Source organism: Marmota flaviventris, chromosome 10, assembly GCF_047511675.1.
Source record: "Marmota flaviventris isolate mMarFla1 chromosome 10, mMarFla1.hap1, whole genome shotgun sequence".
Lineage (NCBI taxonomy): Eukaryota > Metazoa > Chordata > Mammalia > Rodentia > Sciuridae > Marmota > Marmota flaviventris.
Genome location: NC_092507.1, coordinates 72,440,778 through 72,466,062, shown reverse-complemented (window position 1 = coordinate 72,466,062; position 25,285 = coordinate 72,440,778). Strand labels below are relative to the sequence as shown.

General features: G+C 32.3%; 1 protein-coding gene across 1 annotated transcript in view; it reads left to right on the top strand.

Annotated features, from left to right (window-relative positions):
- Positions 1-25,285, top strand: part of Col24a1 (collagen type XXIV alpha 1 chain) — a 379,962-nt gene that overhangs the window by 5,740 nt on the left and 348,937 nt on the right. Inside the window, exons 3-6 of the mRNA XM_071618609.1 lie at positions 9,907-9,960; positions 12,416-12,469; positions 15,408-15,461; positions 18,547-18,600. Of these exons, the coding sequence (XP_071474710.1) occupies positions 9,907-9,960; positions 12,416-12,469; positions 15,408-15,461; positions 18,547-18,600 (216 nt within the window). The remainder of the gene's footprint in view (positions 1-9,906; positions 9,961-12,415; positions 12,470-15,407; positions 15,462-18,546; positions 18,601-25,285) is intronic.

Here is a 25,285-nt window from a genome sequence, read left to right as displayed (position 1 = left end):
TCCATATATTCTTTATCCATTCATCTGCTAATGGACACCTTGGTTGATTCCATATTTTGGTTAATGTGAATAGTGCTACAACAAGCATGAGAGTGCAGGCATCTTTTTGGTATACTGATTTCATTACCTTTGTAAATGTAGTAGCATGATAACTGGATCATATTATAGATCTATTTTTAGTTTTGTGAAGACTCTCCGTACTGTTCTCCATAATTGCTGTAGTAATTTACATTCTAATAGGAGTTTATGAGTTTCCCTTTTTCTACATCCTCACCAGCATTTGTTATTTTTTGCTTTTTTTGATACAACTAGGATGAGATTATATCTCATTGTAGTTATGATTCCCATTTCCCTGATGATTACTGAGATTGAGCATTCTTTATATACTTGTTGGATGTTTATATATCTTTTTTTGTTTGTTACTGGGGATTTAACCCAGAGGTGCTCTACCACTGAGCTTCATCTCCACACCTTTTTTATTTTGACACAGGGTCTCACTAATTTGCTGAGGCTGGACTTGAACTTATGATTCTCCTGTCTCAGTCTCCCAAACTGCTGGGATTTCAGGTGTGCACCACCGAGCCCCAGTGGATATCTTTTAAAAAGAAATATGTATTTAGATAATTTGCCCATCTTAAAGTCAGATTACATATTTTTATGTTGTACTTTTGAGCCCTTTATATATTCTGGGTATTAATCCTTTGTCAGATGAATAGCATATAAATATTACTGCCTTTCCATATATTCTCTCTTTACTCTGTTGATTGTTTCCTTTGCTGTGTTATGTACAAGGGTTTTAGTTTAATATAATCCCATCTATCTATTTTTGCTTTTGTTGCCTGTGCTTTTGAGATCTTATTTTTAAAAAAATCATTGTCTACATTGATGTCTTAAAGTGTTTTCCTATATTTTTTTCTAGGAATTTCCCAGCTCCAGTCCTACATTTAGGTGTTTGATTCATTTTTAGTTGATATTTGTATATGGTAAGAGGTAGGGGGTTATTTTGTTCTTCTGCATGTGTAAATCCACCTTTCCTAGTGCCATTTAATGGAGAGGCTATTCTTTCTCCCATGTATATTTGTGGTGCCTCTGTAAAAAATCATTGACTGAAGATTATTTCTGGATTCACTATTCTGTTCTATTGGTATATGCATTGATTTTTCTATCAGTACCATGCTGTCTTGGTTATTGCATTCCTGTAGTATGTATTGAGATGAGGTATCATGATGCTTCTAGCTTTGTTTTTTCCTCCAGACTGCTTTAGCTATAGTTTCATATGAATTGGGGTATTGTTTCTTTTTCTATTTATGTGAAAAATACCATTGGTATTTCAATGGGGATTATATTAAATATGCAATTTGCTTTAGGTAGTATAGAAATATTAATTCTTCCATCCTTAAGTGTGGGAGGTTTTTCCACATTAAAAAAAAACAATTTTTATTAGTACATTTTAGTTTTACATTATGTCACTTTGACATATGCATTCATGCATGGAAAATAATTTGCTCCATTTTAATCTCCAGTATTTCCACTTTCTTTCCTCTTCTCCCTCCCACTGTTCCCCTTCCTCTATTCTACTTGTCTGCCTTCTATTTATTGTTTTTTAAACTGATGTTTTTTAGGTAGAGTTCACTGTGATACATTCTTATATGTACATAGCATAATTCAATTTCATTCTGTCATTCTTCCCTTTTCCTGTCCTTCCTTTTTCTCCCTCAATCCCTTTCTTCTACTCCACTGATCTCTCTTCTGTTTTCAGGGGTACACCACCATTCTTTCCCCTACCTTATTTCACTCTAGTGTCCATATCTGAGAGAAAAAATTGATCTTTAATTTTTTGGGTCTGGTTTATTTCACTTGGCATAATGTTTTACAGTTCCATCAATTTACCAAAAAATGTCAGAATTTCATTCTCCTTTACAGTTGAGTAAAACTACACTGTGCATACATATATCGTATTTTCTTTATCCATTAATCTGTTGAAGGGCACCTAAGTTGGTTCCCTAGCTTGGCTTTTTGAATTGTGTTGCTATTAACGTTGATGTGTCTGTATCACTATAGTATGTTGAATTTAATTCTTTTGAATAAATATCAAGGAGTGGGATACCTGGGTCATATGGTGGTTCCATTCCTAGTCTTTTGAGGAGTGTTCATACTGTTTTCCAAGGTAGTTATACAAGTTCAGTCCTACCAACAGTGTCTGAGTGTACTTTTTCCCCATTTCCCTGATGGCATTTTCTCCTCCTCCTTTTTAAAGAAATTATTATTGTTATTTTTATTATTTTGTTTTGGTACCAGGAATTGAACTCATGGGTGTTCAACCCCTGAGCAACATCCCTGGCCCTTTTTATATTTTTGTTTTGAGACAGGGTCTCCCTAAATTGCTTAGGGCTTTGCTAATTTGCTGAAGCTGGCTTTGAACTTGCTATTCTCCTGCGTGAGCCTTCTAAGAGTCACTGGAATTACAGGCATGAACCACTGTGCCCAGCTATTTTTTGATGCTTGCCATTCTAACCAGAAATCTCAGTGTAGTTTTGATTTGCATTCAAATGAAATCAAATTTGTACCTAGGGGTGTTTAACATTTTTCCATATATTTGTTAGCCATCTGTATTTCTTCTTTTGAGAAGTATCTCTTTAGTTAATTTGCCCATTTATTGATTGGGTCTTTTTTTTTAAGTGTTAAGTTTTTTTTTTTAGTTCTTTTTATGTTCTAGATTAATCCCCTGCAGGAAGAATAGCTGGCAACGATTTTCTCCAATTCTTTAGTCTTTCTCTTCATGCTCTTGTTACCTTTGCTGTGCAGAAACTTTATAATTTGATGCTGTCCCACTTATTTACCTTGGTTTTATTTCTTGAACTTTAAGAATTTTGTTAAGGAAGTAAGTGCCTGCACCAATATGTTAGGGGTGTTGAGCCTATGTTTTCTTCTATCAGTTGCAAACTTTCTAGTTTAATTCCTAGGTTTTTAGTCCACTTAAGAGTTGACTTTTGTGCAGGGTGAGAAAAGGGATCAAATTTCATTCTTCTACATATGGATATTCAGTTTTCCCAGAACCATTTTAAAATTTGTTATTGATATTCTATGATAATAGAATGCATTTTGACATATTATACATATATGGAGTATAACTTCCCATTCTCTAGTTGTACCTTATGTGGAATTACACATTGGTCATGTATTCATATATGCATATAGGAAAGTAATTTCCAATTCATTCTACTATCATTCCTATTCCCATTCCCCCTCCCTTCCTTTCATTCCCCTTTGTCTAATCCAAAGTACTTCTGTTCTTCCCTACCCACCCCACTATTGTAATTTATGCATCCACATATCAGAGAGAATATTTGCCTTGGTTTTTTGGGATTGGCTTATTTCACTTATGTTGATAGTCTCCAGTTCCATCTATATACTGGAGTTACATAAGTTCATTTTTCTTTATGGCTGAATAGTATTCATTGTGTATATATACCATATTTTTTTTATCCCCATTCATCTGTTGAAGGGTACCTAGGCCGGTTCCATAGTTTAGCTCTTGTGAATTGAGCTGCTATAAACATTGATGTGGCTCGTTCACTGTAGTGTGCTGATTTTAAGTCTTTTGGGTATACAACCAAGAGTAAAATAACTGGGTCAAATAAATGGTGGTTCCATTCCAAGTTTTCTGAGGAATCTCCACACTGCTTTCCATAGTGGTTGCATCAATTTGCAGTCCTACCAGCAATGTATAAGTGTACTTTTCCCCCACATCCTCACCAACATTTATTGTTGCTTGTATTCTTGATAATTGCCATTCTGACTGCAGTGAGATGAAATCTCAGTGTAGTTTTGATTTGCATTTCTCTGATTGCTAGAGATGTTGAACATTTTTTCATGTATTTGTTGACTGATTGTATTTCTTCTGTGAATCATCTATTCAGTTCCTTTGCCCATTGATTGGGTTATTTGTGATTTTTTGGTGTTAAGTTTTTTGAGTTCTTTATATATCTTGGAGATTAATGCTCTGAGGTTCAGCACCATTTTTTTAAAGACTGTCTTTTCTCCAGTGTATGTTTTTAGCATCTTTGTCAAGCATCAGTGACTATATCTATTCGGTTGTCTCTGTGTCTACTATTCTGTTCCATTGGTCTTCATATTTATTTTGATTTCCAGTACCGTGTTATTTTTCTTACTATAATTTTGTAGTATAATTTCAGATAATGTATTGTGACACCTCCATCATTGCTCTTCTTGTTTGGTCTTTCCAGTTTTTAGTGTCTTCTTCAATTTCTTTCATCAATATTTTTGTATTTTCATTATAGAGTTAATTTGCTTTCCATGTTAAATTTATTGCAAGCTATTTTTATAGCTTTTACTAATGGGACTGCTTTCTCTCATTTTCAGCAAGTTCATTACTGGGCTATAAAAATGCTCCTAATTTTTGTATGTTGATTTTGTATACTGTAACTTCACTGAATTCATTCTAATAGCCTTTTGATAAAGTCTTTAGGTTTTTCTCTTTGAAGAATCATGTCATATGAAAATATGGACAATTTGGCTTCCTTCTCTCCTATTTGGATGCCTTTTATTTTTCTCTTTTGCCAAATTGCTCTGGTTACACACCATGTATTCATACTATGTTGAATAAGAGTGATGAAAATGAATTGTTCTTACTGACCTTAGAAGAAATACTTTCATCTTTATCTCATTCAATATAATTTTGGCCATCAGTTTGCCTTCTATAGGCTTTATTATGTGGAAGTGTGTTCTTTCTGTACCTAATATGTTATTAGTTTTTATCATGAAGGGATGCTGCGTTTTATTGCAAGCTTTTTCTGAATCTTTTGAGATGCCTGTATGGTTTTCATCCTTCATTCTGTTGATGTGACATATTACATTATATGTTGAATCATCCTTGTATCCTTGGGATAAGTCTCATTAATCATGGTGTATTTTGATATGTGATTGGATTCATTTTGTTAGTGCTTTGTTGACAATTTTTGCATTTATGTTCTTCAGGATGTTGGTCTGTGGTTTTGCTTTTTGTTCTTTCATTTTGATATTAGAATAATGCTGATCTCAGTTTAGAAGAGTTCTTTTTTCCCTTGAAATTACACATTAAATATTGTTACTCATTATTGAGGTGTTTGTTTTTTGTCTTCGTGGTCCAATTTTGTTAGATTATGTGTGTCCACACATACATCAATACCTTCTAGGTTTTCCAATTTGTTTATGTGGGACTATCATAATAGTCCCTAATAATCCTTTGTATTTCTGTGGCATCAGTTATAATTTTTCCTATTGTTTCATTATCTTTGAGGTTGATTAAACCTATTAAGTTATGTATCTATTTTTTTCCTTGGACTTTTTTCATCTGAAAATTATTTTTATATTATATCCTCAAACATTTTTTCTATATTTGTCATGCAATTTGCATATTTGTGGTTATATTTATTATCATCTGTATAATCATACCATCATTATTGCTCTTTTTCATTTCATTCTATGTGAATTCATTTAGACTATATCCATATTCCTTTACTGATTTTCAATTTTATTTAACCAGTTTTTGATATAATTTTCATCTACAATGGTTTGTCTTTTGCTCTTTCATAGCTTTCTTAAGTATGTCTGGTTCACTTTCATAATTATTTGTTCTTTTTATCCTTTTTTGAAGGTGAACTTTTAAAATATTTTGTAACTCATCTTTGAACTATCTTTTTGTAGAGGAATATCACACTGAAATTCTTTTAAAATATAATGAACTATATGATTGAATTCTTTCTGTTACATGAAATAATTTCTCTGCTGGTGAATGGTTTTCTTCTATTTTAAATTTATGTTCATATCCTTCTATTTCTCCCCTTCTCATAATATCTATGTTTAGGTCCCACAGTGATTAATTTATGGTTATTACATTTTTTCAAATAAAGGTAACTATAATCTGGGTTCTTTCAGAATAGTACAGAGAGAGACCAAGGCAAGTAGAATAATACACAGAATCAAACAGATTTTACTGCCTTAAACACCATTGTACTGTATTTTTTATGTCTTCTTCTCAGGGCAAGTATCTTCTCATTTTCCATGTATCATTTGTTTTGTACCCTATGTACCACAGACTCTCTGAGAAGAGATATTATGATTTATGCTTTTCTTGTCTTTTACCACCTTTCAAGACCAGAAATCCCTTAGGTTGGATTTGGTTGTAGATCATAAAATTGATAGGTTCTTCTTCTTCAGTTATATCTTCCCTGGTCTTGATTCTTTGGAACTAAATCTTTACTGGATAATGAATTATTTCTCCCATGGCTTGCCCATTCCCTTAAATGTCATCATTATAATCAAAGGATTGTTGCAATGGATTTTTAATTCTGATAAACTTTTAGGACTATCTGTAGTCTGTACAAGGTATAGAGTCTGAGGAGGGTTTTTTTTTTTTTAATAATCTTTCCACGTCGTTCATAATACAAAGTTTCTTAGTATTTGACAAATAATCCTTGTATTTTGTGGATCATGGTTGTGGTCCTTTCTGTTTCATTTGAGATGCTGTTTTCTTTCTTTGGTGCTTTTTATTTTCAGTTGATTTTGAGGAAAGGAGTATAGTTTGAAGAATGTTCATACTCTTCCATCATTTACCCAAATTCTCTAGTGATCTTTTAAAAACACAGTTAACATCACCTAATTTATCTACTTCAGTTTTCAGATGCAGAGAACTGAAGTATTTACAATGAACTAAAAACTCAGTACTTGACCCACACAGGCAAATATGATATGGTTCCTCCTTATCTCTGCAACATCATTGTGTTCTACTTTCCCCCTTTCCCTATTAGTTTTCTTCTAGTTCTTCAGTAAAAGAATGATATTTTTATTTTATTTATGCTCTCTTTCATTTATTCTTATTTTCTGGAATTTTATTTTCTCCCTGTTTCTAATTCCTATTCATCTTTTAGGTTTATCTAAACATTTCCTCAGAGAAGCCTTCTCTGACATTACAGTATAAATTAGGTCCACTATGTTCATCTCCATCTTGGTTGCCTGTTCTTTTCCTTCATATAATGGAGTAAAATCTGTAGTAATATGTTTATCTGATAATGTGTGTCTTTTAATCTAGACTGTAACTTCAGGAGGGCTTGGACCTTTATAATATTTACTGAATGAAAGAATGAATTTCAAAAGAAATAATAGATGCAGAACTTTGAAAATTACCTGACCAGGGATTACTCACTCTTAAAAGTGCTGTTCTATTGACTACATTTACCCTACCACATGTTTTAATATACAAGTAACATTTATTGAGTGCTTGCTCCATGCCCACCTTTAAAAAAGTTAACTGCATTACAGTTTACTGGTTACCTCCTATATACCCAGACACAGTGACAGTTATTTTATAATCAACACCTTTAAAACTCACAATAATCCTAAAAAGTAGATTTTTATAATCAATATGTTAAAAATGAGAAACTTAGGGTTATAAAGGGTAATTGACCTATTCAAGGTCATTCAGCTAGTAAATTTTTGAAACATGATTTAAATTTAGATTGGATGATGAAAAGCCATTCCTTTTCCTTTTCAGTCACAGCTTTCTCTAACAAACACTGTGAAAGATTTTATAGAAAAATTTTTTAAAAATCTATAAAATTATATTGTTAATTTCTACCAAATGCCTATTAATAATCTATTATCAAAGACTTGTAAATACAAAATTATAAAGTTGTGAAAATTGGTTTTTATTTAGTGTTTATTAAACAATTCAAATATTTTAATTATGACATAAAATATACCTTATTTTCCCCTCAGTACTTAAATTAAATACATCTTAGTTCATTTGGCCTCTGCAACAAAATACTATAAACTTGGGGACTTGTAAACAACAAAAATTTATCCCTTATAGTTCTAGTGACTATGAAGTCCAAGATGCAGGTGTTGGCAGATTTGATATCTGGTGAGGGTCTGCTTTTTGGTTCACAGATAGCATCTTTTCACTGTGTCCTCAAATGGTGGAAGGAACAAATGAACCCCACTGGGCCTTTATAATGAGATACTTCCTGTATATGCAGTTATAAATCTGCCTTACACTAAATGTAGTATTTAGTTCATTCATGAAGGCCCCACCCATATTACTTAGTCATCTTCCTAAGCTCCTTCAGATACCATAAGTTTTTGGTTAGGATTTCAATATATGAATTTTGAGTAGACCCAAACACTCAAGTCATAGTGTATTGTAATATTAACTATCTTCTCAACGTGAACGGAATAGTATTTTCTTTTGTCACAAAGCAGTATGACAGGGTGCTAAATCAAACTAGAAATTTTTAAAAATATATTATCTTCATTTTTAGTTCCAATATCTCCATCTTAGTCAAATATTTGGGAAGAATTAAAATTCAGATCAACAGCTGCTAATTTTTTATTATAACACCAAAACCAGAACTAATTTGAAAAAATTTTTTTTTCTTGATAGTATATGAAAACATTTTTTAATGGAAGCTAGTGATACAATAATGGCTATGAAAATATTTGAATAGCTCAGGAAGAATGCCCTCAGATTAGGTTTGAATAGAAATAGTACTTCTCTCTCAATATCAGGAAATACATGAAACATTTTATTGTTAGGTGGTAGGAGAAGAAAAAATAAAAGAAAAAATGGGCAATTTGAAATATATAATGAATATCAGAAGACAAAATGAAGTTTTGAGGAATAGTTAATATCAAGAAGAAAAAGAAATGAAAAAAATGCTATATAGCTATTTTTTTTCAGCATAACTCACTCATTCCTCCCTTGATTTTTTAGTCAAAATGACTCCCATCAATCTGTCTTCTCTGTTCTCTTTTCAAACTCAATCTAATCTTGAGTGTACCTGTCCTTGATACAGACACAAACTATATGAAATTAAATTTTATAGGTTAAAAATGTCATATGTTGGCAATTACATATGACTTAAGCTGGAGTCATCTCTTAATTTTATGAGAATTAGAATAGAAACATAGATGTTTGAAATGAGGTGCATTAGGTTACACTGCTTATTAGTGATGAGGTTAGTTTTTCATCTTTGATGCATCTAATTTAAAACCTTTACTATTTTTACTGCAATAAATGAAATATGTGTATGCTCTAAAAACACCAAAAACAATGTCACATCAAGCAGTGCTTGATAACAATTAAATGAATGAATAGATAAATGAATTCATGTTCAATTGTATCACAAATGATCATGTATTCTTCTATAGTTGATTGCTAAATATAAAAGACAACACAGAGTGCCATTTGAGAAAGTTAAGGAATAGTTTCCTATTTCTTATTTCTTATTTCAAAAGTAACATTTAAAGAACTCAAAACACTTTTAACAGCTTATCAGGTTTTGCTTCCATGCTTTGTTTTATAAGTCATTTAACTTTATTAGAGACTCCTTGGTGTGCTACATTTAGTATAAGGCAGATTTATAACTGCATATGCAGGAAGGATCTCATTATAACAGGTTAACACATTATATAGGTCCTTAATGCAGTTCTTTTAAAAGAACATAAAATGGCCAGTGCTTTCATTTTTCAATGCAAATCCTCTTTTGAAATGTGCTTGAAAAAACCTGTAGTTATTGGTCTTCAAATACTAAATTGAATTTCTCCTTCCGTAATAAAAGTAAATTTAGGTAAAAATTACCCACAAAACTACTACTTATGGTCTCAGTAAAAACCAGATATAGTGGCTATAACCAGAAGTCATGGACTTCCTGCTGTCATTTCTGGCCAGATTAAAGAGGACACTTGAATTTCAATTCACCCTTGCTGATTTGGGTAAGGGCATTAATGTTACTTTAAAATCATCAGAATCAGGGAACTAGGGACAGAGAAAAAAAAAAAGAGTTATTCTGAAGTGGAAACAGATGTGTCTACTAGTTATGTCTAATGCCTTGATATTTGTTTTCCAAGGGTCCACCTGGTCCAGCAGGTATTCCAGGTCCCTCAGGAAAGAGAGGTCCACGGGTGAGTAGATGAGCTTCATTTCCCACTGCTGTTAGGATTAGTAATTTACCCATATGTTTTTTCTAGTATTGTACAATATGTACTTGCTCTGGAAACTCGCCTGGATTTTCCAACTTAGCTCTACCTTTGCCAATTCAAAAGAAGTTTAAGAACACATGCAGCATTGTTTATTTGAGTGTAAATAGCCAGGCAAAGAATTTTCTGTGAAGATATCCAAGAAAGATCTTAAAATTTGTAGACTGGTGACCATTCTGTTGCTATTTGTAACATTTATTCTTAGTTATATAGTGATCTCAGTAGTCTAAGATGAGGTTCATTTAGCAAATGAAGAGATTTGTGCTGCCTTAAAATAGTGCATTCCTGGATTACACAGTGGAAAATACTGGGGCTATTGACTAGAAAAAAACCGCCTTCAGTAAAAAAGCTGCCTTGCAGATCAGCAGTAGTTTCTCACATTACACAGGTTCAACAAAAGATTTATTGCTATGTTAGAATTAGTTTCTTCAAGCTAACAAAATAAATGTGGATTTTTTACTAAATAATATTTTTTCAATGATCTAGAAAAATAATTGTGTTGTAAAGACAAATGCAAATGTCTTTTATATAATCTACTTTCATTTTTATCCTGATTATTTATTACATAAATAATTATAAAGAAAAATAATCTTAAAATATTACTTTAAGTTTTGCATGTTCATACCAAACTCTGTGCCTAAGATAAATTCTCACTGGACTCTAGCTGCTGTACAGCATTTTCTCAATTTCTCCATAGTTAATGACCTATCACATTCATCCAATGTCCCTCTAAACCTTACTTATTCTCCTTTAGCACTGGAACAATTCCCACCGTCCTACCACTCTGTGAGGAGACTTTGGATCTTACTTTTCTGAGGACCTGGGACCTTCTTTGTACTAATTTTATTCCCTCTCCACTACTAAGACTGTTATGCTCCCAAGAGGATGAACTTCAGGTTCTGGATCTCCATCTATTTTAACGATACACTACTTTGCTTCCCCAAATTCCTTTTTTATCCCTTTTGTCCAGTCATTTACTTAAAAAAATGTATGCTTTTTCAAAAGGCTAGTTATTTCAATTGTGTTCTTAATTTCATCCCCTTCGATCAATTACCTAACTTGAAGGTTGAAACTTCACTTTTTTTTTCTCTAAGTTTTTTCCTATTTGGCAATAACTAATACATTATCCCTCTTTTGAAAATCCTAAACTTTCATTGAAATTATTTTTTCCTAAAATATTGGCCTTGCTAACAGTTGCATTACTGAGCTTTGTGAAATAATAGTTTATACCTGTTACACGTACTTCTACATCAACAATTCATTCATTACTCCCCATACTTTTCCCCCATGTACTTCATTAAAATTTAATTTTCAAAGGTTATCAATGAAACATCATGAAATCAAATCTATTTCTTCAGTTTTCATTTTGTTAGACATATTGTCAATATTTACACTGCTGATACCTCTTTCTGAAATAGTTTTATTAATATAGAATTGAAGAGGCTACTAAACATACTATTAACTATAAGTTTGGCTAAAGAGAACAGAGGTGAAGTACAAAACCCAAGTAAGTATGGGAACCTGGAGATTTGGAGGCTTTCAGGAGATAATTCTCAGTTTCTCTACTTATTGGTTATGTAAGTGTCCTCATTTGTAAATGGGAATAAAAATGACTATCTTGCAGGATTGTTACAGGGATTAGTAATGAGAAATATAAATCATGAACATAGCTCCTGGCACATATAGGTACTCAGTAAATAAAATCAATTTTTAAGTTCAGATCATATATTTTATCATTAAAGTATAATCAAATTGACAAATATTCATCTAGTACCTAACATAAACAATATACTAGTAATAAAAATGAGTCTCTTTTTAAAATATTTATAATCCTATAACTAAATACCATGTCATTAAACAGTCAAAATACAATAAAATATTTAAAGAACAGATTAGAGAAGTAAAAGAGACGTACCAGGGCAATATATAGTTAATTGATAAATGAATTATACATTCAATAATTTTTATAGAAGTTAGTAGGATAAATAATTTTATTCTAGTGTGGCTAGAATTTTTAAATGAGGTAGGATATCAATTGAGACATGAAGAATGATTTAGGTTGGGGTACGAATTCTGAATTTCTCAAATTCAGAAAGGGATAGCACATATTGAGAGGAGTAACTAAACAACTGCACTTTGTTAGACTTCTTACTTTCCATAGCCTTTAAAAGTGCTAAGCAATATGCTGTGGCTGGATTTAGGGGTGGCAAATAAAGGAGATAAAACATATTTTAAAAATTTACTCATATAATGTTAAAAATTTTTGAAAAAAAGATTATTAATTTGATTAGATTGTATTATTTAATGTTTATTTGAATAAGCACTGAAATTTATATCTGTATTTATTTCTAAGAATAAACAGACCTTTTCACATTTGCAGGGCATGCCAGGACCACATGGAAATCCTGGGTTACCTGGATTACCAGGTCCAAAGGTGAGTGATTATTAATGATGATAAATGATGTTCATATGATTTTTTCAGGCAGAAAATACACACACACATTTGGTAAATGGTGTGATAAGTCAGAGAATCAGACTGCCAGAATAATTGTAAATTGAGGAATAAAATTATAAAATCTAAGGAGAAAAATAGAAGAGCTCCCCTAAAACCTAGATTAGACTCCCTTTAATTCTTGGATGATCTGACATGTACCGGCATGAGGGATACCCCAAGAATCTTCACAGAAAGCAACAAGTGATGGAAAGTTTGAAAGAATTAAACTAACTTTAGCCACTAATCACAACAAGGAAAACATTTTAGAGACATGACAAATGCCTTGGTAAACCTTCTCACTGACATTCAGGAAGGGCCACATGTTATCTAAATTCCTTATCCTTGGACTAATGGACTCACACTAAGAGCAAAACTGAAAGAAGCCCCTCCTAAAAAAATTACAAAACCTATTTTTCAAAGGTGATATTTCAGGATTTAACTGCCTAAAAAACAGAAAAAATCCAAAGGAGATAAGAAAATCTAAAATTTCTTCAACATATCACATCTGATACATAGTATACAATCAAAAATTTCTAGCCATAAAAAGAAAAGAGAAATCTGATTTGAGGTTTAAAAAATGGCCAATACAAACATATCTCAAGAGAACCCAAATGTTAAAATTAGCAGTTGAATATTTTATATTAACTATTATAAATATTTTCAAGGAAAAGATGGTCATAATGAGTGAGCAGATATAAATCAGCAAATTAAAACTATGTAAAAAGAATCAATTATAAAAAAATTAACATGGTATTTATAAGTAAAAACTTTGGTCACAAAGGATTTTATTATAGTTAAACTTCTCAAGGACTATAATTTCTTAAATCCTTTAAAAAGTATTTGGCAATTATTGCCTCAAATTAACTCACTTAATTCTGTAATAAAGATTATAATATATTACAACCAATAAACAAGATTTAACCTTTTTAGACTTCATTCTCTTTATCTGCAAAAGGGAATTTATTAAATAAGCTCTGATATCTTATAAATTTTAAACTTGCTACTTTTTTTGAGATGGATTCTCATCATGTTGCCTAGGCTGGTCTTGAACTTCTGCTTTAGCCTCCTGACTGCTAGAACTACAGGTGCTCTCACTGCAATGCCTATGTTACTACCTTTTAAAAAATATTTTTGATGAAGAATTGAATTTGTAACATTAAAATATAACCAAAATAATTTCTGAGGTCAATAATCTTGGAATCAATGATCTAAAATAGTAGCCTTTAGTGGTAGAAGTGGTAATAGCTATGGAAGGAAAGAGATCAACCTCAAAGACAACCTTTGTTTTAAAATTTTTTTCTTTGATTATATAACACAGGGCTCTTTGACAAATTTCTGCTTTGTTTATAAATTTATAATCTGTACAATGAAAAAAATGTGAAATATTCAAAACTTTTCTTTTGATCTTTCTTCTATCATTCACCAGCTTAAATGACATTTAAAAGCATCTTTGAATATGTGAAAGAAGATACCTTTTCTATTTCCTTTAAAGTAAATAATTTTTAGAACTATCTAGGAATGTAGAATTATTTATTCTCAGTTGATAAGGATATCAGAATTTGAATTGTGAAGAATCTCTACTATCCCTTTATTTTGTGAGGTGTGATAAATAGTTAAACTTTCTTTGCTACTATGCATCTGTCTTTGTTTTGGGTTGCAATATCAGAATATCTTAGACTGGATAATTTATGAAGAAAACAAGTTTATTATAGTAAATGATTCTAGAGGCTGGGAAGTCCAAGCTCTCAGCATTAGCATCTGCTTGACTTCTGGTGAGGGAATTTTGGCAGAAGGGTAAGTACATGTGAAAGGGATTAGGAGACAAAGGAAAACTACTTTATAACATCTTGATTATAATAATTAATATAGTTATGCTGAGAGCAAGAGAGCTCACTCCAGAGAGATGGCACTGTTCTATTCATGAGGTCTTCACCCCCATTCCCCAAATACCTCCCAGTAGGCCCCACTTCCCAAATCTGTTGCATTTATGATTAAGCCTCACCATGAATTTTGGTGGAGACAAACCATATTCAAACCATGGCAGCATCATAAGAAAGATTGTTTTTAATATTGTGTCAAAAAACTTTGGCTGAAACTTAATGTCATGTTTCTTTGAAATGTAAAAGATTAAGATTTCCAGACTATGTAAAGTATCTATTTTTTGGAACAGAATGAAAGAATTTCTCAGTTATATTTTCTTTATTATGAAGGTGATGGATGCATTTTCATTGCAAAATTTTGGCAAATACTCAAACAAATTTTAGGATTATTATAAGAAATTTTCCTTTTCTAAAGTAACCAGTCTCCCAATGCTAAAATAGGAATGATAACTCAATGGGTCACAAAAATGAAAGAGATAATACAACCTTTACCTAGATTTTTCTGAAGAAAAATGTTTCAATAGTAATATTAATTTATATTTTTTATATTTTTAAAATCAACTCTCTCTAGAGGATTTTTAGCAATCTTCTCAGCTCTCAGCATTTAAAAATAAGATTAATAAAACTATACATTAAAAAGGTAGCCAGACACATTAGTATACACCTGTAATCACATTACTCAACAGGCTGAGGCAGGAGGATTTCAAGCTTGAGGCCAGCCTCAACTTAGTGAGAACCTGTCTCAAAATAAAAACAAATTTAGAAAAGGACTGGTAGTGTAGTTCAATGGTAGAGCACTTGCCTAGATGTGCAAGATCCTGGGTTCCAACCCCTAGTACTGCCAAAAAAAAGTAAATAATCCGTGACTATCTCAATTTGAAATAATTTCATTTAACACCATATGATGTATATAGAATCTGATGATAGGTAAGTGAAGATATGTATTATACTATATATTATTCAGATTTCTCCAAGTGTTTTGTAACTGTTTTATCTAGGGCCCCAAAGGAGATCCTGGATTTTCCCCAGGTCAAGCTGTTTCTGGAGAAAAGGTAATTATTTGTCCATGAAATAGAATCATAGTAAAATGTTTTGGTTATTTAAAAATCATATTTATCTTCTTAAGATGTAGATTTTATTGTATCAGAGAAGACAGCATAAAACCATTGGATTTCAATGAAGGAAGAAATATTTGAAGAATTAAGTAAATTATGTCCCATCAGTTTAACTTACCAATTTAAATCTTACCATTAATTTTATTTAATGCCCTCTGGGGCTACCATTGTGCTACCTACCAATTAGGGGTGCATGGGATAAAAGAATTAGAGTAGGATGTGGTCTTAACCTCAAAAGATTTTGCAATTATTACACATGAACATGATGATACATAATTCCAATGCCATTTTATATTTTTAAGAATATTTTCACATACTTTATTCTGTAAGTACCACAGTAACTCCCTGTGTAATAAACAGTCATCATTATCTTATTTTCTATTTGAGAAAACAGAATTAATAGATTTTAAGTGGCTCATCACATGGATAGCAAGCAACAGTTAATGATATGTCCAAATTTTCTGATTTCTTATCCAGGCTGCTTTTCATATTACCATAATACTCATGAAATACAAACAGTAATGTTCTAAAGTAAACAGCAACACAATCTTTATTGGGAAAAGGATGCTGTTTTGCAGTTAGAGTAAATACAAGTGGAGTCTTTAGGAGAACATTTGGGAAGTTTTATTTAGACTAGTACTTGGTACATGTGATATAATTGTAGGATGTTTTTGTTTATGTGGCATATATTCACAAACTTTAAAAATCCCTAAGTAATTCTGGGCTGAAATTTGATCTTCAATTGGCCTTCAGAAACTGTTGTCAACTTTAAAAATAAATCACATCTTAATAGTGGACTCTAAAGATAAATAATCTAATCCTCTACAAGTAAATCCTCAAAAACTTTTAAATCTAAAATTTTAGGAATTTTATTACTATGATGGAACTGAGTTTATTAAGTCTAAGTAACAGAAAGGGACTGAAAGTTTATTACTAGCAATGGTATTTTCATTGATCTCTTCATTACTACAAGGAAAAACATCTTGCAATCTGAGAAAGAAATATAAATGTCTACTTTTTAAAATATCTAAATATAGTGCATTTGCTTTCTTTTTTAAAATTTAGAAATTAAAGGCCCACTGTATTTTGGTGACTGCTTTAAATAAAGCCTCCAGATTAAATGTAAACATTTCTATCAAATATTTGATTTTATCTTTCTTTGTGGTTTCTCTGTACAAAATATAAGGTGGTTCAGTATGGAAATTGAGAATTTTTTTAACCTTTTGAGTTATACACAAGTTGGAGTTAATTCTACATAAAATAAATGTAATTAGATATAAAATTTAATAGCAGTTTGTCATTAAGCTCTAAGTAAAATCCAACCTTTATAACTGAGAAATGTATTTCTAAAATGGTAAAATTTTAATGCAGTCTCTTAGGAATTGTATTTATATGAAATTGGGTTCATATATATTGAGGAAAAAGATTAGTAATACCCATCAACCTGAATATAAATAAAATCAAACTTATATTGGTGGAAATAAAGGGGTATTGGATAATTATATTTTAATTATTTGTCCATTTTTGCAATAAAGGTATTGTGAACAATCGAACAATAGAAGTAAGGATCAGGCTCATCCTTTACCGTTTAACTCCTCTAAGTAACATCTATAATAAATTATACACAAGTTTTTAAGCTCTTTGAGACCTCAAGGGCATGTATACATAGTTTTTAGGTGGTGTGGTTGTTCCTTTTCCATAAGACAAGTGAGAAGCAGCATTAACATGGGAAAGCACCCTGTTGTTAATAAGAAACATTCTTTTCTTTTTTGATTGTTTAATTTTATGACATAATAAACAGACTGAACAGAACATACAGTTGTTTTGGGGTTTCCTTAAGATTATTCTCTAAATACTCATTTATTTATTTGGTGGTTGGGTTTGAACTCAGGGCCTCACACATGTTAAGCACCTGGGGCTCACCCTCAGCACTCCAGGCCCTATTTTTCCCACTTCAAATACATTTTCTTTCTACCCGCAATAAATCCGTTGCAGTGTGAAAAGAGAAAGTGGGTGGGTTTTTGTTTGTTTGTTTGTTTTTATAAAGTGTACCTTAAACAAACTAGCTCAAGATTATCCACGCTTTTTATCTCTGCATTATCCCAAACTTTTCTTTTCTTTTTTTTTGGTGGTACCGGGGATTGGACTCAGAAGTCCTCAACCACCGAGCCACATCCCCAGCCCTTTTTTGTATTTTATAGACACAGAACCTCACTAAGTTCCTTAGTGTTTCAATAAATTGCTGAGGTTGTCTTTGAACTCGCCATCCTCCTGCCTCAGCCTCCCAAGCTGCTGAGATTACAGACGTGGGCCACCACCTGGGCCTCTCCCAAACTCTTTTGGCGCACAGCTTCCTGTGAAAGACAGTAAGTACCCTCACCACAAGCATTCTTGTCTCCTTTCTCCCTCAAGATAAGCTGGCAGGTCCTTCTCCAAGTGCTAGGAAGGTGGGTCTTATTGGTGAAGTTTATTCTGGTCAAGTTGTGTCTGTCACAGCCAAACAGAGCGGCCTCCCAATAAACATTCTCGGTAGTGATTTCCCAGGGGCAGATCTGAAGAGCCCACGCTACAGTAGACCCGGAAGCGGAAGTAAGCCTTCTTAGGTGCCTGCTGTGAACCCAGTTGGCTTTCCACACACCTCTAGGTGTGTTTGAGAGGTGAGGAAGCCTGAGGTCTTCATCTAATAAAAAAAGAAATTGGTTTACAAAGTCTCCTGGAAGTTTTAAGGAAATGCCTACAGATTTTTTTTTTTAATGATGGAAATTTTAGGAGTGAGGGCATTTCTAGAGAAAGGAACAACAGAGAAAAAGGAGCAAAGGCATAGAGGTGGGAAAATACAATCCAGTTGTTCTGAGCTCAAGAGGTAAGGGAACCTCGGAAAAGGATTGAGAAATGAGGTGAAACTTGAGCATGATGGTGAAGATCAGAAGTGAATGTCATAAGGCCTTGATGTACAAGATTAAAGAGAGTTTTAATTTCCTGTTTTCTTTCATGTCATTAAACCCCCATGTTTTGTTTATAGGGTGATAAAGGCCTTTCTGGATTAATAGGACCCCCTGGTTTGCAAGGTGAAAAGGTAAGAGGTAGTTTTACTTTGACATAATTGGACGTCAGATGGATCCTGGAGCTTTTCAACTACTACTGTCTTTGAAAAGTCAAGGCTCGTAGTCAGAGATTAAAATGCACACACACAGATAGCAGTGACAAAGATGAAGCACTTTATTGCAAGCTGCTGCCAGCTTATATAGGGAAATGAAAGTCAGTTATCCTAAAACAGGAACCCCCTGGGACCAATCATAGTAACAGTCAGGTCCTCATCTGAGGTGCATGGGATTCACGGGGGTCACGAGCTGTTCACAAGCCCAGATGGGTGAATCAACTGAAAAATTTTTAAAGCAACCTGTTATCCGCCCATTGGCAATTTGTCCGCTGCCATGTTACATTCATGGACCCATTATTAGAAAAACCCAAGGAATCCTCAGGGAAACTCCCAACAATCTTATTTTGAAGTTAAGCTTAAAACCAATGTTAGCAGTGTGAAAGAGAAAGTGGGTGTTTTTTTTTGTTTGTTTTTATAAATTGTATAAAAAAATTTATAAAATTTATTTACTTAAATAAACTAGCTCAAGATTATCCATGTTTTTATCTCTGCTTTCTCCCAAACTCTTTTTTTCCCCCTTGGTACTGGGGATTGAACTCAGAAGCACTCAACAATGGAGCCACATTCCCACCCCTTATCTATATTTTATAGACACAGGTTTTCACTAAGCTGCTTAATGCTTTGCTAAATTAGTGAGGCTGTCTTTGAACTCACAATCCTCCTGCCTCAGCCTCTCAAGCTGTGGGGATTACAGATGTTTTAAGGAAATGCCTTAAAATTGCTGTACTTATTTAGGAAAATGATGCCCACACACACACACACAAAAAAAAAAAACACAAAAAAACAAGATCTTAGGCTATAAAAGACCCTTCAGCTAATTATGGATATAAAATTCACATGCAAGGGAAAGTAAAAAATTTCTGAATATTAGAATATTAACCCCCCCCCCCCAGTATATTAGGGCAATGACTACTTTTGAAACTTTGAAGTCACCTTATAATTTTTACATAACCAAACTGTGGTTGAGGTTTAGTTGCTTATCTGTATTACATATGGATGTTTAAGAGTTCTCATTTCAGTGAGAAATAATAATCTTTGCCATGATATATATGCAAATGTGAAGCTTGAAGGGTAGAATGGAAGTGAGTACTAGAAATAGCTAGGGAAAAAAGAGTAGTCATATGCATATGACTTGGCTTTCTCTGAGACAGAAAGGAATATTAACACAACTGCTATAATTATTTTATCAAAGGTGTTATGGAGTTTACTGGAGTAATACAAGTGTAAATTTTCCTTCATCTGTGCTGCATTATTTTCCCAGAGACAGAATTATTAGTTTTCAGTAGGGAATGAAGAAGACAAAAATTTCTTCCTAAGGTATTAAGGGCCCCAAAATGTTGTAGAGCAGTATTTGCCTTGCTGTGGATATCTAAATAGGTATAATAGTAGGGTTGTTATATTAATGTATTAAATTTTCTACTTGGGAGATTTAGATTGCAGGCAGTATTCAGGTTATGATTGCTCTATTCAAATCCCATCTGCCATTTTCGAGGTCCCTTAGCCATGGGAAGGTTTGTTTATCCTCCCTACACCTTGTTTTTCTCATCTGTAAAACGTTGGTGTAATATTACCCACTTTATTGTGAGTTTTGGGGAAGAAGGAATGAGATAATAACTTAGATGACAAAGGGTCAAAGAATCAGTCCTTAGTAAATGTAAATTTATCTAGTTTTGTAAAGAATCTTGACCTCTTGCTTTTCTTTATAACATCTGTGAAAGGACTAAATTGTAAAATGATGAAAAGGTTTTGATCTCACAGGAATATTTTCTCTTCAGTGACTGAACTGTTATTTTTATGGCCTTTATCATAGTCTTCATTTCAGATAGTGTTGTTAGTTGCCCCCATGGAGACATGAAACTACAGAGTGATCATTTATAACATAATTTGTCTTAATATTTCATCATTAATCTGTTCATTTAATGCTCCTCAGTGTACCTCTGACTACTAATGTATCTGTTAGGAACTGTACTGCCATATTGAATCAAACAAAGATCTTGTAATATACAATGATCTCAATTGTTTTACTTAATATTAAATATATAGTTATTGCATCCTGCATAGTGATATTATATATAAGAATATACAAATCTTTAAATTCTGCAATTTAATGATATCTGTGGCTCATGAAATTAGCAATTCAGAAAGGAAAAAAACTAAGTAAATGTTGAACAGTTTTAGTGTAGAGGAGTAAACAACATGCTACCTCTGGGAAGAAATATTATTGATAGGCACAAGAAAAAAAAAGGTAATCATTTTAACTTTGATGATATACTTACTTAAAGCTGTAGTAATACTTAACCATAATTTGAATTTGAAGGTTTCCTTTCGAAGACCTATGTGCATATTAACATGACCCATTGGTGTTTTAAAATGTTAAAAAAGAATATATTATTTTGTACTGTTTCAAGTCAATTAACAGCATTATTTTAAACAAAAGGCCATGAATTTAATATATTTAACAAATTTATTTTTCTCTTTTATTACTTTTTAAACCTTTCAAATCTGACTTTTTTTGTTGTTAATAAATAGAAAAAGGCCCTGTAGAAGCCAGAGATCTTGATAAATTATCAGTTAGCATCTGTTATAGAATTTTCTTTAGAGAAGGCTTTGTACAAAGTATTATAAACTAAATTACTTATTGATAAATGAAATATCCATAGTGTACTATGGTTTAAAAGTTGTTCAGAGTGGTATTGAAATATTTGAAATGATTTTATAATGTTTCTGAGAATGTTTTCCTTCTTTACATCTGATAATGGAAAGTATACCTACATAATTTTTTTTGGAAAACAAATATTGCTAGGAAAAGACTACATCTTTACCTAGCAGGCTTGTATATGTTACTTTGAGTGTACAGTAGAAATGCATTCAAAAGGATCTTTTATATTGTTCTTGTGGTTTGTGTGAAAGGAGAAAGACATTGTTGGGTAGAATGTTTATGAAAATTATAAGCTTTTTTTAAATTTAGTAAACTAATTTGTTGCATTTTTATAACACTTAATTTATACGTAGAGTTATTTCCTGTAAATGGGATCCATGCTAGAATAATGGCTCATTCTACCTTTACCCTAGATACTCCTATTACTTAATCCTTGCAGTTCTTCCCCCAAAGTGCTAGATGTTCTTGAGATCAAGAACTTAAGTTCTTTATTTTGTAATTTAAAAAACTGAGATAAGTCCAGAAAGGTTAAGAGAATTGCTCAGGGTCATTTAGAGAGTTTACAGCAGGATCATGAGAGAAAACATTGATACTGATCTGTGTTTTTAGCTATGTATTTGGGGTATAATATGAGAAATAAATAGGTATTTGGGTTTTGATAAATATGAGGTAATTATATATTTTTATGTGTTAAATTATTTTATGGAATTATGGTTAAGTATTACTACTAATACTAAAAGTGGCTGTTTAAATTATATCTGATGTTCTGGTTTGCTGAGTACTGTTTTAATGTTTAAAACAACCCACTGAAACAGATACTGTGTTCAATATGTCATAAAGCAGTTACTTGACATGTACATGGGTTAAAAGGCGACACAACTATTCATTGGCAGTTCTAGAATGCAAATCCAGGCCTGATAGACTCATAATGACTGTGCTTTTAATAGTTTTGAATATTGTTTTCTATTAATTCATTAAAGTCAATTTTTATTATATATTGGTTTTTCAGTATTTCTATTTCTAGCATATATGCAAGAGGAAGCAAAATACTGTTTTGCTCGAAAGCCAAGGGAATAAATATAGTTTTGGATGATAGATAGTTATGACTTCACTATTTTTTCCCTCTGGAAATATTAAAATTCTTCTAATATAGACAAAACTCAAGTAATCTTTAAAGCTAAAATGTAAGAATGTTGTGTATATCACACCAACAAGTCATAAAACCTGTTGAGATAAACAGATTGTAATGTAAAAATAGTTTTGAAAAATACAAGTACTGTTGAGGTTTCAGCAGCAGTATTTTCTTCACTCTTCAGTAGATTCTTTTGACTTGCTTTTTTCTTTTCCTTCTTTTAACCCACCCTCCCAATCCCATTTTTTAAAACCAGTATTAACATCTTTAACAATCTAAATGTTTGCCTCTGGTTTCATTGCCTCAAATTAGCCATATTCATATAACACTTATTTTCCTAGGAACTAAAGTATATTTTCACTTCCCACTAAGTGTCTTAAGTTTTTGCCAAAAGGCAGACAAATTGGATCCAGAGTACATGCTGGGTTGGATAGAAGACAAGAATTATAATTTTGAACTTGGATTCAAGATGATTTTTTAAATTCATTTTTATCCAATCAATTGCTAAAATTGGAAGCCTACTATTTCAAACTTTAAGAACATTAGCGATGTAATCAACTGAAACAGTTTTTTATATTCAAGAAGATGAGCCAAGTATAAGCAGTTAAGCACATCTTAGCATTAAGGTCTAACTCAGAGCAATTGTGAAATATGATGAAAGCAGATTTCTATAAATGTATAATTTTTTTCTGAATATCAAAAGCCCTATTATTTAATGATAATTAAAAATCATTGTGAATTCTTATTTTATTTTGATAGAATGAATTCAGTTATTTTTTTAAAAAGTATTTCCATTATAGAAAGTACACAGAAAATATCTGTATAAAGTTGGAAAAGAAAACCCCTGAATGCATGAAGTAGAATACATTGTGATTTATCAGTTATGCAAAAAATATGCAGCTTTTTATACATTATTTAAAGCAAGAGCAGTACTAACAAGCTGTAACAATACTGCATGTCAATGAGAACAATAACAGAAAAAAATCAGAGTTGGCATAAAATCAGTGCATGAAGAGAAAAGTATGGAAATTTTTGCTGTTCCATTGCTAACTCTATAGATCATGTCTCACTGGCCCATTTTTCTTGTAAAAATCTGCAGAGCTATGTTTTATTTTGGCTTGGTTCCCAGTCCAACTGTTGTACTGAAGGAGTAATACAAAAGCTGCTTAGGGGCTTTGTTTCTACTATTCCCATCTCCTCTGCAATCTGCCATTCCCACTAATGGCAGGGGAAGCTGAGAACAAGACAACACAGTACTGGCTTCGCCACCAGGCAAGCCAATGATTTCCAAAGTGGTGTATTTGTGGGACTTTGAAAATGTTCCTGTGCCCAAAGATATTTCCCTCAGTCTGGCTCATGTGATTGAAATTCCAACATTAGCAATAAATTCATTTGGCTGAAAGTATTTTGGTTTCCAGAAGTCTTTTAAAAACTCCAGAATAAACTGTGATCTGTCATTGAGCATCATTTTGAGAATTTATCTAGCATACTATTTTTCTTTTTTTTAATATTTATTGAGTTGTAGATGAACACATAGTATCTTTATTTTTTTTATGCGGTGCTGAGGATTGAACCCAGTGCCTCACACATGCGAGGCAAGTGCTTTACCACTGGGCTAAAGCCCCAGCCCAATAGCATACTATTTTTCTATACAATAGCTAGTTAAAGTTGAATACCACTTAAAAGAAGTTATTGGTCAATGTTGTTAGGATTTGGGGACAAAGGTTGGAAAAAAGTCTGTTGTGTGCTTGAAGGAAGTATATTTTAAGAAAAAGATGTTGGCAGAAAGATGTTTGTTTTGTATTCATCCTGCAATTTAAGTTTCTTCAGGTTTTCCACCTATCTAGGATCATTCTTTTATTTAATGTTTTGAAAATAATTAAAATCCATATCCTTAGGACTTTAGGAAATATACTTAACCCAAGAAATGCTTACATTCTCATGGTTATTGATTTTGATCCCATTCTGATTCTTGCTTAAGAATATTTTGATCAACTGTGATCTTCCTGTCTTGTTACTATTTCTCAATTTTAGGTTTGTCTGATAATTTTGGTCAAAACTCACAGACCTTTGTTTTATTCCTTGAGGCCTGCTGACATGAGTACACTAATATTTGACAAACTTTGCTAAAGACTTGTAATTACCTAATCTGTAAACTAAGTTATTCCATTACAGAGAAAGAACCTGTAATGTTGACTTTCAGACAACAGTGCATTAGCAGTGGCTAAAGAGAAATCTATCTGATGTAGGAGATACACTCTAAGTTGTTAAGTTCAAGGACTGTAGTGCATTCACTGTGCTATCTCAGTCCAGTGTCTGGTACATGGCAAGAACATATTATTAGTGCATGGACTTTGATGTTCTTTAATTTGATTTGACTGTTCCCCTTCCCTCAGTTCTACTGCATATTTTCACATTGTAGACTGCTTCTCAAAGGATTATTTCCTCTCTCTCTTTCATTTTCCCACAGTCCTCTGACTCCACTCACCCATGATTTTATTTCAAGTCAGCTGAGTATAACTGATTAACCTGTTATTAATCTCTCAGTGATATTATCTTTCATCTGATTATGCATAATGATTAGCCTACCTTTGCCTTCCCTTCATAGACAGAAGCAAAAGTTCCAGGGAAGTTACTTAAAAAAAAAAAAAGAGCAGTCTTCCTCTGTTAAATTTTGTCACTAGCCCTAGAATGCTGCAGGTGTCTTATGGTATCCTGTTGTCTTGTAGTTCACATAGTAAATCAGTGTTATATTAATAAGACATACTTCTTGCCTTTAATTAGCTTACTGTCTTAGAAATAAAACATAC